Source organism: Cynara cardunculus (genome assembly GCF_001531365.2).
Source record: "Cynara cardunculus var. scolymus isolate 2C chromosome LG 8, CcrdV1, whole genome shotgun sequence".
Classification (NCBI taxonomy): Eukaryota; Viridiplantae; Streptophyta; class Magnoliopsida; order Asterales; family Asteraceae; genus Cynara; species Cynara cardunculus.
The window spans coordinates 719253-739313 of record NC_037535.1 but is presented as its reverse complement, the minus strand read 5'-3'; the positions used below and the strand labels follow the sequence as shown (position 1 = coordinate 739313).

Genomic DNA, 20061 nt, shown 5'->3' with positions numbered 1-20061 from the left:
AAAAAAAAACGTTCACAATTCTCAGTTTCTCACTATATTTTGTGAATTCGACTCGTATTCATTTCTCGTTTCCACTTCACAATTCGCATTTCTTTCTCTCTTTGTCTTACAAAATGGCCGGTAAACAACATGATGCATCAAACGAACAAGTTGTCCAAGTTCTCGCCGAACACGGACAAAAGTCCGAGATTTGGAATAACTACAACTTGGTGGTCCTCACAAAAGGGAAAAGAAAGACACAATGCAAAATGTGTCAAGCTCTCCTTACGGCGGAAGAAAATTCTACCTTAAGAAGGCACACTGAAAAACGTGCCCGGGGTTGAAGTGGGGGTGGGTGATTCAAGCCAACCGATACTTAACACACAAGGTCAAATATGGTCGTACGATGCCGAGTTGAACCGACAATGACAAACACAATGTGTCATTCAAGTCGGGTTACCTTTCGGACATTTCGACAACCCTCACGTTACTAAATTGATCCAAAAGACACTACAACCACGATACAAGCTAGTAAGTCGTCAAACCTTTAGACGTGAGGCAATTAAAATGTGGAAAACGTGTCGAGCTGAAATGCAACAAATGTTTTCTGTTTTGCCTAACAATATTTTTTTTATGTGTGATGTATGGAGCGCACTATACGAATTGTCAGTTTCATATATATGCATAACGACACATTTGATTGAGCTTACATCGTGACATTTATTCAAACGTGTAATCACGTTTGAACCGTTTGGTGCGTCACATTCAGTTGCACGTCAATTTTTTATTATTAAAAAATATCTTGCATTTTATAATTTAATTGCTAAAATAATTAGCATTTCATTTGATAACGCTATTAATAACAATCTTTGTGTGGAAAAATTAAAGTGTCATTTGACACTTGTTTTAGACGGTAAATTATTTCATACACGTTGTTGTGCACACATAATAAATTTAGCGGTTCAAGACGGTTTAAATACTTGTAAACCAGTAATAGATAAATTTAGACTTACGTTACGGCGAATTTTCACAAAGGTAGGAAAATGAATGCGGAATATAGAAAGTATTGCGAGAACGTTGGTTTCAGAGCTTTGGGAGTGAGGTTCGATATGCCCGTTCGTTGGAATTCAACTTATTTATGATTGAAAATTTGATAAAAAAAAAATCATTTTATAGACACCATTAACATCAAAATTCTATTGGAAATCTTGATTGTGCCGTGATTGAAGAATTGTACGATATTTTAGGCGATTTAAAAAATGTGACAACATGGACATTTATTATCTAACAAGCCATTTAGTTTTAAACCAATTATATATTTTGACTAGTAAGATTGTTCAATACGAAGACCATCACAATTGGGGAATGTTGATGTCTTCAATGAAAAAGAAATTGTTAAAATATTTTATGAGCATCATCTTTGCTATTCTTTGTGTTGTGGCATTAAACCTGTATCTAAATTTTATTGATGTTGAAATTTTAATTATACAAATATATGTGACTTTTGGTTTAAATGCTATGGCGTGTTACGAGCTTCTTTGGGACGATCGGGACCGATCTGAGACCGGTTTTTGGCCATCCCTACTTGAGTCCAAGATATATTTTAGTATATGTTATTTGAAATTTATACGAATACAATATTAATATGTATTATTAAAAAAAAAAATCGGTACCAACCAAATTGATACCAAGTATACGTAGCATAAAATTTTGTAAATCAATTACAAACAACATTGACGAAAAGTTTTGGTATTGTATCTACTCCACCTCTAAAATAAAATACTTAATAAACCCCCAAATGAATTTTTATTACATTTAATAACAAAATGTCAACGGTTAACCATAGTGATTAAAAATTGCAATTATTTCAAAATAAATAGGTTTAATAACGAGTAACAATCACAAAGACATAAATTATAATTCAATCATATTATTGAATAACTTAAAAAGAAAATACAACATACTTTGATTTGGTTCATGTTTTGTGTAACACTAGTTGTGTACCCGTACAATGCGGCGGGAGCCATGAATTTTAATGATTTGAAGTTCCACTGGTTTTATAAGATAAGATTTAACGATGATATATGTTACACTTGGTCTTTACATATTAATACAATTTGAATAAACAAGAGTTATGGTTCCAATTACAGACTATCGATGGAAAAAAATTGTATAACAGTTTAAAATCCAATATATTTTAAAATCCAACATATTTAAACGACTCCACAAATGTATTCGATTTACACCAAGAGCAAAGAACCAAGAAACTTGAGTTTTAAGATAAACACTCAAAACCAATAAAAAAAACTACAAATTTAACAGATCATAAACCATGAAAAGACAAAAAAGATGGGTTTTAGAATGAAATTTCAACTGCTTACCCTCTTTCTTATCCAAAAACTCAGATTAAGGTTGAATTAATACATGTATATATATATATATATATATATTTCAAAAAAACCCAATAACATAGTAATTCAAAATATATTATACAATGCAATTTGGACAGCCTAACCCCAAAATATATAGTATATATATAAATAAATAACTATAAAAGTATAAATCATAAATATTAAAAATATTTTTTCACAGTATATATAATGTATAATAATATAATTAAGTAAAAAAACTATTCAATATTGGACTCATTTCGAAGGTATTAATGATACGATTATAATGGTGTAACTTGTTAAAATAAAAATGTATTTTTTAAACATGTTTTAATTGATATACGATTATGTATGTTAATTTGATAAATGTTTAAAATGAAACATTTAAAATTAAAGAATCGTAAAGTAAATTAATTAATTAATTATAGAGATATAAAGTGTAAATTTAAAATTATAATTTTAAAAAAATCGGTTGTGAGAGGGTGAGTGTATGTGAGGAGAGAAGGGGGTGAAAAAGTAGTATAAAGGGTATTTTGGTTATTTAAAATTTTAAGACTTTAAGATTTTTGTTAAATTTGTTTAATAAGATAGTATAGATATTCTTAAAATCAGAATCAAAATAAAATACATATATTTTCATGTATTTTTGGATGCTATAATGTTTAAGATGTCATATATAAAATATAAAAATAAAGGTAATATAAATCAAATAAAAATATATTACATTTTTATATTATTTGCCTTTTTTTATATAACAAAAAATATTTTCATGAAAAGTAAGATTCCGAATGAATTAGTAAATAGTAATTTGCAATCGCAACACCATGTCGACATGCCCTAAACACAAAGATCGTCAAAATTGTTTTGGCGTAACTGATCCGTTGCAACCAAATTACCATGGCTTCTCTCGACACCGATGTCACCATGGTTCCAGCCGGTGAAGGTTCAGGCGGAGCCGGACCCTCATCTTCCACCGCATCCACTTCCTCTTCAACTAAGAAAGCTAAGCGATTTGAGATCAAAAAGTGGAACGCTGTTTCTCTTTGGGCTTGGGGTACATAAACTTAACTCCCCCCTTTGCAGAGTTTTTCTTCTTCATGATTCTTAAGTTTCTTAACTTGCTGGTTGATGCAGATATTGTCGTGGATAATTGCGCAATTTGTAGGAATCATATCATGGATCTCTGTGAGTTCTGTTTCTCCCTATTAATTTCGTTTGTTTAGTTAATTACATGTTAGGTTATGAATGTTAGTTCATGATAAGAGGCGATTTGATACACACAAAGTTACCTTTTTTTAACGGGACATATGAACAAGTGTTGAATGAAAAATAATGTTTGATAGTGCTGAAGCCTCAAAAAGTTGCAGTTTTAATGAAACAAAATAATATGAATTGAATTATTATCACTACATCAATTTAAAATATTACTAGGCACATAAAGGCTTATGATACTAGGCAAATATCCTAGCTGCTATTTCAAACTGTTCATCATAAGCTTCCGACAGTTGTCTGCTTATGCCTATAGTAAGAATGAGAATATGTAGTTCCCTACATTTAGATTCATGCAATTATGATTAACCTGCCAGGTTCAACCATTTCAACTATCCTCTTGGTAACATATTTAAACACTAAAAGATGCATAAAAAGTGTCAATTTTTCCATCCAACTGCTATAAGTAATTGGCAGTCGAACATCACCCAGATACAAACTGTATTTCCTTACTGCACTTAGGATGAGATTTGGCCTATTGATTAACTCCTTACATGGTAATGAAAATATCACTCGTTTTAACCACAACAAAAATGTTTCTTTAAAAACAAAGTTCAAATCTGCTTATTGTGTACCATGCCTAGACTCTTAAGCTGTCTTTCTTTTCTTTAGTGCTTAGATTTAGAAGTTGTGTTGATATACCATTTGGAGACATAGAAGATTAAACTCTTAATAAGGAACAAAAATGCCACTAGAACACGAAGCTCTTTGAAAGGCGTATACACAACGAGTCATGCCACATAATGTAATCCAAACGTTACTTCCTTGATCAATTGCTCTAAGAATACAAATTGCCATGCAAAAATTCAGCACATAGAAAACCCACAGAAATGCATAAGGTAGAAAACACAACCATGACTGCATTAGTTCCAGACAACGAACCTGTAATTTGACCGCTTGCAGTCAGCCTCTTTGCTTGAAACCTCCAACATTCGAGCCTCCAATTCCTACCTTTGGTGTCTAACAACATGCCTCAACTCTCCATCTCTTTTTCAGCTGATTCTCTCTCCTGCAGAGCTGTCTTTCTGTTATTGATCTCCATTGCACTCGTACTTTCACTAGCATTCCCCTTTAGTTTCCCTTTCCTCCTCCCTCCTCCCTCCTCCCTCCTCCCTCCTCTACTCCCTTTCCCAACCTCACCACTTTTGGCAGCCTCCACACCACCACGACCACTAGCATTGTCTTCTCTGCCATGGATGAGGATGTTACATTGGATATTATTAACAGTTTTTTCGTTTTAACCCTCTTTAATATGACCTCTGGTTGGGCGACAAAGCTCGTTGACAAGCTCAGCATTTTTGTGAGAAACCCAAAAAAGTCCGGGTGTTGAAAGGCCAACTTGACTAATTTGACACTGAATTGAACAACCAAATAAGTTGAATTTCAATTAACAAGTCTGGTAGTTAAACAAAGACACTGGGTTGGGCCAGCTATTTACAATGTTCTAAATCAAATAAAAAAGAAAATTGAAGGATGTGACAGGTTTAATAGGAATATAGGATATTACACTGGTCTGGAAAATTTATCTGGGTTGCCAACGAGAAGCAAGCTGGTGAGAGAAACAACAAGGGCAGTGATGAAAAAGTCGGGCTCTGAATGGGGAGAAGGACATTGAATAAGAGGGGAAAAATGAACAAACACCTCATGCCTCGTACTGAATAAGAGGCCAGGATCCATTCAGTTTGTACCCACATAGTTAATCAGTGAAGTAAATTATAACTGAGGGCATTCTAGTTCTCTTTCATCGGCAAAAGCAGTGAGGCTCAAACATGTGACTTTCCCCACTAAGTTATGATTTTGGTCTTGAAAAACGATAACTCTGTAACTGCATTAAACTCGATCCCTATAGCATTGAGTATGAAATGCGAATTAGTCCTTTGAATCAGTTATAAATTTGGGTTCCTCATTTATGTATTTTTGTTTGTTGTCTTCTTTCGCGAAGGATGAAGTTTTGTTTTTTGAAAATAGCTAAGAATCTTATCAAATATTGGAAAGACAACAAGTAGAGTGTTGGGTTCAAAGAATTTTGACCCACAAGTGTAGGAGATTTTAGTCTTTGATGAAGGGTCATTGTTTCAGCTGTACTGGTACATGTGTTATGTTCTTTACAAGACAGAGTTCTCACAGTTTTGTTGATTGGCAGGCATCGAATGTCAGGCTAACCAAGCCAGTGCTACCAGTGAGGAATGCACAGTTGCTTGGGGTATGTATACTCTCTTGGAATTCCAAACTATTTCTTAAGAATCTTAACACATAATGTTATTTGCAAGCTTTATGATCTAGAATAGCATGTCTCTTTTTTCTTTCTTGTACCTGGTAAGGAGATATGAATATTTCTATTTGTCAAGTTTTGCTTGTTGTACAAACTACGTATGTACTTGCATAATATGCTTTACGAATTCATTTTTGTTTGTATCTAAAATTTTGTTGTTGTTTTGGAATACCTAGCTCGTGATTTGCATGGTTAATGGAGTATCTGCTGTTGATATATGTTCACCAGTTGAAGGTTGATCTAGTGGGCAATCATAAAATGGGATTAAAATGTTGAATTTAATATTTAATGGTTACAAGCATGAGTTTTCTTGTCTCTTAGACTGTGAAGGTTAAGTTAGTAAATATAATTGGAACTAATGTGGTTAAGAGTTTAGAGTAGTACTGTGGTAACAAGCTTATCAATAGCAAAGAATCGCTTTATCAATCGAGTTGTGTCCTCAGTAACTTGATGGGATTTTTATTGCTTACTATTTTTTTATAAACAATTGGCATGGTTGCTTGCTCCTCATAGTTCAACTGTTCAATAGCCAAGACTATTCAGTTTGAGCAAAACCATTTCAGTGAACTTTTTTTTTAAGTATATAATATTTATATACGGCAAATGTAATAAATAAACTCACACAACCTCCTCATCTTTGGTGAGGTTTGAACCCCTGACCTCCTAGGAGGCCAGAGACTATGATACCGCTAGGCCAAAGACCCTTTGGTCATTTCAATGAACTCATTATACTACCAAAACTTTCTTCATTTTGCTCTCAACATCTGCATTTTACTCAAGCATAGGTGGTGCTCAACGAAGATTACATTTTCTATTTACATTCACAAAAACAGAGTTCAACAACCATTTATGTTTTTGGACATAAATATCAGTTATATGTTCATTAACTTGGTTGCTAAAAAGCACACATTAACTACTTGACTTCAATGAGGTTATGGTTTCAAATCCAAGAGTAGACTCTTGTTTTCCTCTTTAATTTACATTGAACTGGACTTTTTGGGTTCCCTCCTCTCTCGAATTCTACTTCCTTCTCCACCTCATGCCTGCAGTCATAGACCTTGATCTCAGTCTCCCACCCTCTGAAGATTGAAAATCAGGCATTCAAATCGATTTAACTGATAAGATACATAGGCCTATCATGCTTTGAGTGAAAGAATTGTACATTTTAAATAAAATTTTGACATTTAGGTAACTAGTGTTTTGGGATTGCATAAAGAACCAATATCATGTGACTAAAATTTTCACGTATTGCATAGCCCGTCCAAAGCGAGGGTGATGGAGGAGGGCATGCATTTGACTATGCTAGCCATTGCACTATTTCAAGTTGTTCCCCTCTAGCAAATGAAATTAAGCATTGGTCTTAGACTTGTAAGCTTTTTGTAGATTTCGATATTTGATTCAACTAAACAGAGAAGGGAAATAGAACTTTGCAAAAGTTCGTACATTTTGAGTGATAATTTAATATTAACTAGTGTCTTGCCAAACACACTCTCTATTCAACTTCAAATAGGAATTTGTGTTACATAAAAATAATACAAAAAAACCTAATTGTGAATGTAAACAAGAAATTGTTTGAGGGGGATTTCATATATCTAGCTTCAGGCACTCTCTCTAAGAAAATGTTGGAGGGGGTATTCATAGTTTGTATTTTGGCTATATTATGACTTAGGCTCAAGGAGCTTGAGAGGCTATTGGGTAAATTTTTGATTATATGTCGGACCCAAATCATAGTTTACATATTCTCGGGCTGCAGGAGATCCTGCAATACTTGTTTTGTTTCCTCCACAATGCCCATCCCCTTCTTGATTTCAAAATTGGCTTGTTGTGCAAAGCTCTGGGGAATCCATGTAATGTTTTACTGACCCAATATTTTTCTTTTGCAATTCTGAGATCAAGAATTTAAAGTCGTATGTTTACTTGCAGTCTGTACTTTCAAGTATGGTAGGTTGGTTAAGTTAAATATGAACCATGATTAATAACTTCAACAAAAGCCAAATATCAGTACCTTGGTCTTTCTTGGTAACTTCAGATGGAGTAGACCTGTGTAAATGTCCCATGATTAGAAATTTGGGTAATCTGACATAACAGGCAAATCACTTATCTGACATGCTGGATGTAAATGCAATTGTAAAGTTATTTCAAGAAGTGGTCGTTGTCAACTTGTCATTGATGATTTCAAACCCTTCCTCTTCCAAATGGTGGTTCTCAAACCAACTTTATCCCTACTTTTGTTGGTCTTATCCTCCTTTATTTTCGTGTTAGTCTTCTGTCTAATTTGATTAAATGTCACCTTCTTTTTCCATGTCCATAGGGGTCTGCAATCATGCATTTCACTTTCACTGTATTAGCAGATGGCTCAAAACTCGTCAAGTCTGTCCATTGGGTATGCCAATCGCCAACCTTTACTTGTTATTTTGTTACTCCACATTTACGACATTATTTTCACTCAGTTTGTGCTTTGGTTGTTGCAGATAATAGCGAATGGGAATTTCAGAAGTATGGTCACTAGAAACTTTCTGCATTTGAACCGTTGGACCAAATATCTATCTCTGCCTTTGTTGATCGAGTGATGATTAAACAACTTTATTCTCATATTTCTAGTTTTACTTCATCACTGGACACTGGATGATTTTCTTTAACCTATATTATTAAACTATGGACCTGTAATATTAGGATTAAGAAATGTAGTAATTTCTGGTTTTCGTGACTTCTCTTATCTCTCTGTTTACATCCATAATTCATCAATCTGCTCTCTGTTTATGTCTATCGTTCACGATAAACACTTTTTCAAGGTTAAAAAATTGTTTTCCTTTGTTCATCGAATTCTGGTTTGTATGCTTCGTCTTGCTCATTTGCCCACAGTTATCATAGAAATAGCCATATTCCCAGAACCTGCCCTTCAGCATGTGGGAAGTGATTGTGGGAACAGTTTGGGTTGATCAGATCTTTTACCGTTTCTTAGCATGTGGGAAGTGGTGGTGGCAATGGCTGATCAAGATCAAGGCTTTAATTAAAGAGGTTAGCTTCCTAACACATGGTTACTCAAACTCTATTGGTGTAGTGGATCTAGGTATATGTTAAAATATAACATCATATATGAATAGATTGTGATTTGGTTGACTTATATCTTGTTGTTCCCTAGATCTGTAGCAGACAACTACATAATCTCTCTGTTTTGTCTCAAGAATATATTGTTATAAGATGCTTACATGTTGTTTGTTTTGTTCTTTTCCAATGATTATGATCAGTAAAATGTAGCACAGAAGATGTGAAGTAAAATAGCTCCAATGATAGGTTGTTTTACTGGCTGAATAGAATAAGACTACTATATACATGTGCTCAAGTCCTTGGTAAGTCAATAATCCATGAAAAAGTAACAACCTTCTGATCTACCTTTTCTGTTGAAAACTGCCCATATATGTAATTTAGTACCAACATAAAGTAAAACAGCGTCTTTATTGATGTGTACATGACTTTATATGAGATGGCTTCCTTGGAAGAGATGTGTAGACAATGACGCATGTGCCTATTATGATTAGGTTGCTTTTTCCATCATAAAAGAAAGAGGAATTATGATATTGAAGTCATGATGTATTAAGATAGCATGTGTATGCTTTTTGTTTCTCTTTATTTTTTGTAATTATGATATGATAAAGCTTTTAATTTTTATTATCATATGGATCTTGAATCATTTATATTGGACTTTGTTGTTTTGGGTATGTGGATATATAAATCATGTTGAGCAGTGGTGGTTTTAGTGCTCCATTGTTGTTGAATTTGGTCCTAGTGTTTGTATGAAGATGCATTATTAATATAAAAGTTGTATGATGGGGGTAATGGTGCTGTACAACACTCGGTACCACTGAGTTGATATCTATTCCCTACCATACCACCTATATATATATATATATATATATATATTGTATGGGATCTACCTAAATCATGTTTCTTTTAGTTATAGGTAGAAGTTTTGTAATGTGATTGAAGATTATGGATGCAAATTGGGATTGATGAAGATGATAATTGGTGGGAAAAGGGAGACAAGGTATGTGATGGAATCAACTTTAGTAAAAGGGGTTTGTTGAGTGAAAGAAGGGGAAATTGACCAAAATACCCCCCCCCAAAATCAACTTTCATTTTTTAGCCACTTTTTCAATTGAATTTCCATTTTAGTCGGAGTTTATGCAAATGCATAATGTGTAAACTCGATTTTCAGATTAAAAAAAGAAAAAGAGATAAATTTTTGCTTAAAGAATCCTTACGTATATGCGTAAGGATTTTCGTTTCTTCCATAAATCAGTTTTTACGCATTTGTGTAAAAGATCTGTCCTATTTTGGGAGGAGGCTTTGAAAAGTGAGTAAAAAGTGTTGGTTTATGAAAGCGCGTCCCAGAATGATAGAAGTTTCATGAGTTATTTACTGGGTTATTTTATGTTGATTGGTTTTATTTAGAAATTTGAATGATTGATGTGGATGGTAGATGTGTGTCTTGTTGTGCCTGCAAATGTGGAAGAAAGACTCTTGACTCAGTTTGTCTGTTTGTGTTCTCGTAAGTCTGAATTGGGGAAGGGGGCTCATCCGTTTTACACGCAGTGACAGCAGGCGTAGCTTCAATAATATGATATGGACATGTAAAATTATTATTATATTAAATTAAATTAAATTAAATGTTGAATGGCAGGAACAGGAAGAGGAAGAGGAAGAGGGGATGAAGGGTGAAATTATAGAGCAAGGCGGGCGTCATATGTTCATATGAGGTCCGGGATGGCGCCATTATTTGCGCTCATATATTGGGTGGCTGGCCCCCACCTCTCTCACATGCATATAATCAGTAAGATTTCTACTAACTTTTCATTTCTCTTCAACTCCCGAAATTAAATATATATATATATATATATATATATATAGGATAAATAGAAAAACATTCTAACAATCATTTATTTGGATGATATGTACATTTGCATACATTGTAAGCAATTTGTTCGGTATTCATATATGCATAAAAACCAATAAACAACTATAACTATTTGTATGTACATGTGTATATTGTTCAGATAAATGGTTATTAGGTTGTTCTTTTGTTTTTCATTTTTAGGAGTTTTTTTTTCTTGATCTTATATTATAGATAGGGTTTAGTTGAGGGAAAACACAAGAATACAAACAAGAATAAACTAAGAAACATTCCGGTAGCTATCCATCTACAAGGTATGCATATGTACATGCAAGTAATTTGTATAGTATGAAAGTACATGTATATTAAAACCAAAAAACATCTTCAATTATATATATTATATAGAAATGGTTTGTTTTATTTTCTTCTTCATTGGACATATCGTCTTATAATATTCAATTATGGAGTAAAGTCAAAAAGAAAAAGAAAAAAAAAAGTAAGAGAAGGAAAAGGAAAAGGGTACAACTCAACGGGCAGAAAAGAAGGTATGGGGGAAAACTATTGAATTAATAAAAAGAGCCGTTGCACCTCCTTTTTCTTATTTTGTTTTTATTTTTATTATTATTTTAGGCGCTTAAATAAATTTTTGTTTTATTATTTAAATGAAGTGGGGTGGGGAAGAAAGGTTTGGGTTTGCTTTCTCACAAACAGACGGGTCATAGAAATGCGTACCAATACATCATGTGTTTTCCCAAAAATAACCTTTCTTCCTTACATTTTCTTACTTCAAAGCTTTTGTTATTCGCAAATTTCTAAAAAAGAAAGAACTCATAAATTAAATAACAATATAATTGAAAAAAAAAAATGCTTAAATATAAATAAGGATTTTCATCCTGTAAAAACTATTAAGATTTTTTTTACTGTTTTTTCAAATCTTTAAAATTAATGGTGGCTCAAACAGTTAAAAAAAACATTTGCATGTGATGGTGCAAATGGAAATATCGGGAGTTGTTTTTTAAGAACCAAACAAATGCCTTGTGACCTTCTTCCACCTCTTTCCCAAATTCTTTAATTTAATAAAAACAAATGTATGTCTACCACTTTTTATTATTATTATTATTATTAATCTCTAATTGTTTATAAAAAGTAAAAAAAATTATTTAGGATTAAACATTAGTTATTTTATAAATTTGTTAGCTCTATATTTCTAATCTTTATTATATTATGTTCAGTGTTTTTATTTAACTGATGTTGTTGTATAATTATTTTCTAGAGTCTTGAAGTGGGGTGCCAAAATAAGAAACAAATTGATAAAAATAATTTGATTAAAAACATTAAGTAAAAAAGATTTAAGGAAATAAAGATTGGCGATGATGGCATTTGAAGTAATAAATGTAACAACAGTCGCTTATAAGACCACTCCTTGATCACTTCCATTCTGACACTGCCACACAAAATCTCATCTTCCTCATCCATCTGTAATTACCTCTTCCATCCACCATGCCCTCCTTCCCATGGCTATGGCTATGGCTATCCCTATGCTTCTTACTACCCCTTCTTCATGATGCCAAACGAACCTTCATAGTTCAAATGGATCCTCATCAAAAACCCTCATCCTATCTCACTCATCACGATTGGTATTCCGACCGATTACAATCGCTCGCATCAACCACCCCTGATGCCATCCTCTACTCCTACACTACAGCCTTCCACGGTTTCTCCGCCTCTTTGGATCCCCACCAGGTCGATTCCCTCCGCCAATCGGATTCTGTACTTGGTGTTTATGAAGATACCGTTTACCAACTCCACACTACTCGCACTCCTGAGTTTTTAGGGATTGATAATGAATTAGGTTTGTGGTCTGGTCACACGCCTCAACAACTCAATTTAGCGGCCAATGATGTCGTCGTCGGCGTGCTTGATACTGGAGTTTGGCCGGAGTCCAAGAGCTTTGACGATTCCGGGATGCCACCTGTGCCCAGTCGGTGGCGTGGTCAGTGTGAAGAAGGAGAAGATTTCAAGGCGAATTTATGTAATAAGAAACTGATTGGTGCTCGCAAGTTTTCCAAAGGATTTCGTCTGGCAGCGGGGGTTATATCCAAGGAAAAGGAGTCGCCACGAGACCAAGACGGTCACGGAACACACACTTCCACGACGGCCGCCGGTGGGCAAGTGGGGAACGCCAGTTTGTTTGGCTTTGCTAGCGGGACGGCGCGTGGAATGGCTGTTCACGCGCGGGTGGCGACGTATAAAGTTTGTTGGAAAACCGGTTGTTTTGGTTCCGATATCCTTGCCGGAATGGACAGTGCAATTTCCGATGGTGTAGATGTGTTGTCTATGTCTCTCGGCGGAGGTTCTGCGCCTTATTATCGCGACACAATTGCCATCGGCGCGTTTAAAGCTATGGAAATGGGCGTGTTCGTGTCGTGTTCCGCCGGAAACAGCGGACCCTCTAAGGCTTCACTTGCCAACGTGGCTCCATGGATAATGACCGTCGGTGCCGGAACTTTAGACCGAGATTTTCCCGCATATGCCGGATTAGGAAACGGAAAACGTATCAACGGCGTGTCTTTGTATAGTGGAATAGGTATGGGTGATAAACCGGTGGAATTGGTTTATTTTAACGGTAAAGGAACCAGTAATTCCGGCAATTTGTGTTTACCGGGATCACTTCAACCGGAGCTTGTACGTGGTAAAGTGGTTTTTTGTGACAGGGGTGTCAATCCACGTGTCGAAAAGGGGCAGGTGGTGAAGGAAGCTGGAGGGATCGGAATGATACTTGGGAACACGGCAGAGAGTGGGGAGGAGTTGGTCGCCGACAGCCATTTGTTGCCGGCGGTGGCTGTCGGAAAAAGGTTTGCGGATGAAATCCGAGAGTATTTGAAAATAGACCCGAATCCGAAGGCGGTGCTTAGCTTTGGAGGGACGGTTTTGGGGGTTAAGCCGTCGCCGGTGGTGGCTGCATTTAGTTCCAGAGGTCCTAACATGGTGACACCTCAGATATTGAAACCGGACGTTATTGGGCCGGGAGTGAACATCTTGGCTGGATGGTCAGAAGGGGTCGGACCCACCGGGTTGGATATCGATACCCGGAAAACTCAGTTCAATATTATGTCAGGTAATCCAAATTCCCAAAATATAATATTTGTTCTTGAAATGTAGTAATAATCTGATCATAAAATTTGATGCAAATCATTAAAATAATGTTATTGGAGTGAAGCCTTAAAGATTTTAAATGGGAGAGCAGTGAACATGTGCACATGATGAAGTTGCATTGGGTTGTGGAAGAAGATGCTTTCATTGATTTCCTCACTTTGAGTGGCTTTCTTGTGCTGGCACCATTTTCAGTATTTCTGTGGCTTTACAGAAGCCCTTTTCCATCAACTTTTCGAAAACATATAATTTTAATTTATTTATTTATTGTACATTTTTATCGGCTAGTTTTTTTTTTTGTTATTAAACATGACGGGACGGTTAGGGATTGTTTGGTTGGTTTTCCATCAAATCCTATATGAATATAAAGTTGTTTTGTATTCAATTTTCTGCAAAAAAACAAAAGCTTATTGAATAAGTCATTTTCTATATCATTAAGCCACTACAAAAGTATTAAGCTGCTAACAAATAAAAAACGTACCTTAGAGTCGTGAGCACTAGGCTGCACACATGGGTCTAGAGGTCTGTACCAGTTGTGTTGGTGGCTATTTAGCCCACCCCTTTGGGAAGAGTGGATGGGTGGGGTGTAAGGGTGGTGAGTGGGTTAGGTCATTCTTTCCTTTACATTCAGACCACACTTTCACAATTCTTTTGGGGTTTGATTGTTTGTTTACCCACTTCTAATTCACGGAAATGGCTTTATTATTTTCAGGTACATCCATGTCGTGCCCACACATCAGTGGCTTGGCTGCATTGCTGAAAGCAGCACATCCAGGATGGAGCCCGAGTGCCATCAAATCCGCCCTCATGACCACCGCGTACACAGTTGACAACACCAAATCACCGCTACGTGATGCAGCCGGAGGTCAAGTTTCTACCCCTTGGGCTCATGGAGCCGGCCATGTTGAACCACACAAAGCCATCTCTCCTGGGCTTGTATACGATATCTCAACTGAGGAGTACATTGCGTTCGTCTGCTCTTTGGGCTATGACATCAAGCAAGTACAAGCCATTGTCAACCGTGCAAATGTTACCTGTTCCAGAAGATTGGGGGATCCAGGTCGGCTGAACTACCCATCGTTCTCTGTCCTTTTTGGGAAGTCGAGAGTAGTTAGATACACCCGGCAGCTAACAAATGTTGGCCCTGCGGATTCTACTTACGATGTGGCAGTTGAAGCACCAGAAGGAGTTCAAGTTGGTGTGAAACCAAAAAGGCTAGTTTTCAAGAATGTTGGAGATAAGTTGAGGTATACAGTTACATTCGTCTCCAAGAAGAGTGGCAGTGGGGATGCTTTTGGCTCGATAACTTGGAAGAACGATCTTAACCAAGTTAGGAGCCCGGTTGCGTACGGCTGGGCACGGCTTGTATAATATTTACCATTGAAGTCCACCCGCTCGAAAGGTGATTTTAGTTCTATAAGATCCTTTTGCTTGCACATAGGAACACGAAAACCAAATATGGGTCACGTTTCTTGTGCTTCAAAAACTAATGTAATAGAAATAGATGTTTGTTGTTTCTATGGCTTATTGAATGGAAATGAATGAATCAAAACTTCGAAATTGTCATTGTGTATGTTTATTTGATTAGCAACATTGACAACAATTATAACAGCACTTTAAGCTAAAACAAGCACAACTTGTACACTTTGGAAGTTTAGGACAAGAACACTTGGGTTTTGGACAGCAACATGAGAATGAACATTTGCAGCAACAACTGCAATCGGGGCAAGATGGGCATTTGGGGCAGTCGCATTTTGGGCAGTCGCATTTGGGGCAAGAGAAGCATTCTTTTAAACATTTTGGGCAACCTGGCCGGAAACCGCAACTGCATTTTGGTAACGAGCAGGAACAACATTCGGGAAACGAGCAGGAACAGCAGCACTTGGGTGTTTGAAGAGAAGTGCAGCAGTAGCAGCAGCAGCAGCAGCAAACCCATGACATATTGAAGCAGGAATTTCCGCTACAAGTAAGACAACAACTTCATGTTGATTTCAAGCAGCAAAATAGCAAATGAAATATGGTTATAAAAATGCAATTAGAAATAGAAAAGATAGTGTGGTGATATATACCATAGCCATTTCCAGAAACCACAAGATTTACGAGTCTTCTTACACCTGGTTTTGGATGAAAGGAGATCAATGAAGATGATGGTTGATTTGAAACAGAAACAAGATAAGATTGAAGGGTCTTACGTAGTGATCAATGGTTCTGGATTTGCGACCATATAATCAGCAACCCTGTGAATTGGAAGTTGGGTAATTGAAAATTATGAAAGAAACAGCATAAAAATAAAAATAAAAATAAAAAGTGGTTGGCTTACTCTTTAATGCAAGAAGAAGCAGGGCGTAAGGTTTCAATGGACTTCAACTCTTCCTGCTCGTAAACAACAAGTACCAAATTAGGCAAAAAAAGAAGAAGTATGGTTTTGATCTGTAGATCGAGGGTATAGAAGCAGAAGCAGCGGTGAAGTACGTATATATAAGGGCTTCTTCCAAAGAAACCATGGAAGTTTGAAGTTATGATATTTGCCAAATTAAGACATTTTAACAAACAAGTGGCGGGCAAAAACAAAACCTGGAGGTTTTGAAGCGTGTTGATGAGGAAGAGCACCTAAATTTAGCAATTTCCAAGTGAAAAAAAAAAAAAGTAAAAATTGAAGATGAACACCTGAAGGAAACCAATTTCTCTTTCCAACATGACAACTTTGGCGAACTCTCTTCGTTTGCCGTACAACTCCGGCGGCGACTTGGGTCTTGGAAGCGGCGGAGATCCATGGGGAGAAGCCATGGGAGAAAGGAAGGAAGAGAGTAAGAGGAGTAGGAGTAGGAGTAGGTATGAAGGAAGGGTAAGGAAATTGGAAATTGGAAATTGGAAATTATTACTGGTGGTGACAGAGTGGGGATAATTGTTGCAGAAGAGAGAAGAGAGGCCTAGTTGAGTTGGTACAGAGACAATAATGTGTATACATACATTTATGAATACAAAGTAATGAATTTAATGAACTCGGTGGCTGGCTCACTCACTCACTCCCGCACTCTTCACCATTAAAACCACAAGTGAAGAAAAGAGATGGAGATGAAGGTGAAGAAGGAAGATGGTGAATGGGCAGAGGAGGAGGCAGAAGGCCGCACGTGACTGTAGTTGCAGTTCCTACTACTACTGCTGCTACTACTGTCACTGCTACGTACGCCTCCTTTTTTATTTAATCATATTTAATTAATTAATTAATTAATTAAATAAAAATGAAAATGGGGGAGGGGGAGTATGGTAAGAATTCAGAAATAGTTGCAGAAGTAGTACTATGAGGAGTATCAACTATCAACAATGCTTCGGTTTCATAACTTATTCCAATCAACTGTCACCTCACCTTCGTTTTCACCCTCCCTTTCCCAATTACTTCTTTCTACATTTATATATATATATATATATATATATATATATATATACACACATCATACACACAATATCATATATATATATATATATAGGTTTACATACATACATATGCATCTTTAAATGGATTTTTCAACGGTTCATATATGAACATTTCCCTTTACAACTTCTTTATTACCTTTTTCATGATATCTAGTCTTTTTATTTGAACTTCTCACTAAATAAACATAAGAAAGGAAAAAGAGCAAATTGAAATCGTAATAAGATAGTTCCTTGATTATCAAATATGGTTTTTCAATTTCCAATAAACTAACAATTAAGTTAATTTATGGTTGTGATTAAAATTATAATTGAATACCATAACATTATCTCTAATTAATTGTAGTAGAAATAAAGTTTAAACAACCATAATTGAAACTATATTATTAAACATCATCAACAAACATGAACTTAACTATTAAGCACTGCATTTAGTAACCTCTCATTGGTCCTTCAATCTTCTAATGTCACCTATTGTTATTGTTACTTCCAATCAAATAATTGGTTGGTTAGGTTGTACAATTTTCAAAATGTTCGGTCAAGTCTAACAAATTCGTGGTTTCCATTCATTATCTCAACATTGATGTCAATTAATATTATTAAAGCAATAAATTTGTAGCCACGTTTTGTGCATTTAGAAGCTAACGTTAACGTCGTTGTGAGAGATGATGGCATCCTCGAGCAAGAAGGGTTTCTTTCCATTTACCAATTTTTGGAGGATGAAAAGAGTCACTTCCAATTAAATATAGCCTAATTATGGAAATGAAGCAGCCGTTTTTCGCTTCCAATTTTACCCTAACCACACGTTAGACTTGTTACATTATGGTATGAATTTCTCGTAATTACAAAATCGCCATTGTTTTATTTTTCCTAGCCTTGATTTGGATAAGAGAGGTGACTATATATGATCTATTCTTGTAATTTGATTATTTGGGTGTAAATTAATAAGCATGGATATTTGAATCGGCTTGTATACATCTTAATTAATCAAAGTTTATTAATTATGAGTTAAAATAAGCAATATATAATACATGGATTGGATGTTATTGTTAATTTGAAAGGTATTAATAATATTATGGAGTGTTGATATGAATATGAATATTTTGGAAAGAGGAATCTTAAGATTAAGATCCATATTTATTTCAATGACAAATGGCGAGGATCTCGCCTCGGTCTGCGTCCCTCATGATTCTTTAAATTATTACTTGCTATCTTAATTAATAATAATAAATTAAATAATATATTTTAATTTAATTCCTATTTAAATAACTTATTTTCAAAACTTTCATTAAAATTAAATATTTAAATATCCAGGTAATCAATTGAATATTAACTTTAGATTAAAAAAATTAATTTTTAATTAAAAAATTCATGTCATTAACCACGTTATCAAATAGTATTGAGTTGGATATCAACTCACTTGCTACATCAAGATGATAATCGGTTACCCAAATAATTAAATGTTTATTTTTATAAATCAAAGAATATTAAATGTGATTAAAGAAATACCACTAACAAATTAAAAAAAACCATATATACTAATCAAGATCTATCACAAAAAACATTTTAATTTTTTTTAAATCAAGTATTTTTTATGTTTTGAAGAGTACTAAAAGCTTATGGTATTAGATGGTCTTCATTTGGTCATGGTACAAGTCGTAAACATAAAGCTTATTGTTTCTGTTTTGTTTTTTAAAATTCGAAACTTGTTTTCATTTATTTGTTTGTTTTAAATAAATAAGATAAAATTAAACACATGGTTTATTTCTTATTTAATGGAGTAAAATAGTTGAAGCTTTAATTACATAAAAAAGCCACATACATATTTATCTAGTAATATGTAAAAGATAAAAAGTTAAAAACAGTGTTTATATTTATTTCTGGAAATTGAAATAAAAAAAGTTGCTCAAACTATAAAAGGGAACTGTCAAATGTCACATGTGGATGTTCATCCCCTACTTTTTTTCTATTCTTTTTAAATTTTATCCACCAACCTTTTTTTTACTTCTTCATTTTATTTTATTTTATTTTTTCTTCTAATAAATACATACATATTTATTCATAACTTAATAAATTAAAGACTAAATTACGTTTTTCGTCCCTGTAGTTTGTTAGATTTGCAGATTTCATCCCTGTGACTTCAATTTTTTATGTATTCATCCATATGGTTTGCAATTTATTTTTATTTTTGTTCTTGAATCCAAAACATTATTTTTAAGTATGAAGAACTAAAATAGAAATAAATTGTAAAACATGAGGAAGAAAAAAAACAATAAATTCTAAACTATAGAGATAAAAATTATAATTTCAAAATGAAGAGGACAAAAATGGGAATTTTGAAGAAAGTAGAGGGACTAAAAAGGTGATTTATCTAAATTAAATATAATAATGAGAGTAGTAAAATGGGGTGCAGCAGCAGCTTCGGCTTCGGCTTTAGCTTTAGTCTTGATCTTTGACTACATATTTGGGCTTCTTTCTTTCTTCACCATTTTCTTTTTATAAAACATACCTTTTTTATGGTTTAATCATATACATGATGATGATGATGATGATGATGATGATGATGATGATGATGATGATGATGATGATACGTTTTTTTTTTTTTATAAATCAAATACAACCCATTATTCAATTAAACCATTGCTTTTATTTCTAAAATATTTAATAGGTGTTAG

The 20061-nt window shown here is 34.6% G+C and overlaps 3 protein-coding genes across 3 annotated transcripts; 2 read left to right on the top strand and 1 right to left on the bottom strand.

The window, feature by feature from the left end:
- The first annotated feature begins 3199 nt into the window (after nt 1-3199).
- LOC112516390 (RING-box protein 1a) lies at nt 3200-8728 on the top strand. The gene is made up of 5 exons (XM_025123403.1): nt 3200-3423; nt 3504-3554; nt 5782-5841; nt 8222-8293; nt 8382-8728. Exons 1-5 carry the CDS (start codon nt 3267-3269, stop codon nt 8417-8419), a joined length of 378 nt encoding a protein of 125 aa, XP_024979171.1. The 5' UTR covers nt 3200-3266; the 3' UTR covers nt 8420-8728.
- A 3506-nt stretch (nt 8729-12234) lies between these two features.
- LOC112516388 (subtilisin-like protease SBT1.8) lies at nt 12235-15506 on the top strand. Its single transcript, XM_025123400.1, has 2 exons — nt 12235-13919; nt 14667-15506. The coding sequence occupies exons 1-2, from the start codon at nt 12302-12304 to the stop codon at nt 15323-15325; spliced, it is 2277 nt and encodes a 758-aa protein (XP_024979168.1). The 5' UTR covers nt 12235-12301; the 3' UTR covers nt 15326-15506.
- On the bottom strand, nt 15421-17012 carry LOC112516389 (guanine nucleotide-binding protein subunit gamma 3-like). The gene is made up of 5 exons (XM_025123401.1): nt 16622-17012; nt 16275-16327; nt 16147-16191; nt 16024-16068; nt 15421-15914 (listed from the first exon to the last, which is right to left on the bottom strand). Exons 1-5 carry the CDS (start codon nt 16739-16741, stop codon nt 15539-15541), a joined length of 639 nt encoding a protein of 212 aa, XP_024979169.1. The 5' UTR covers nt 16742-17012; the 3' UTR covers nt 15421-15538.
- Between the last annotated feature and the right edge of the window lie 3049 nt (nt 17013-20061).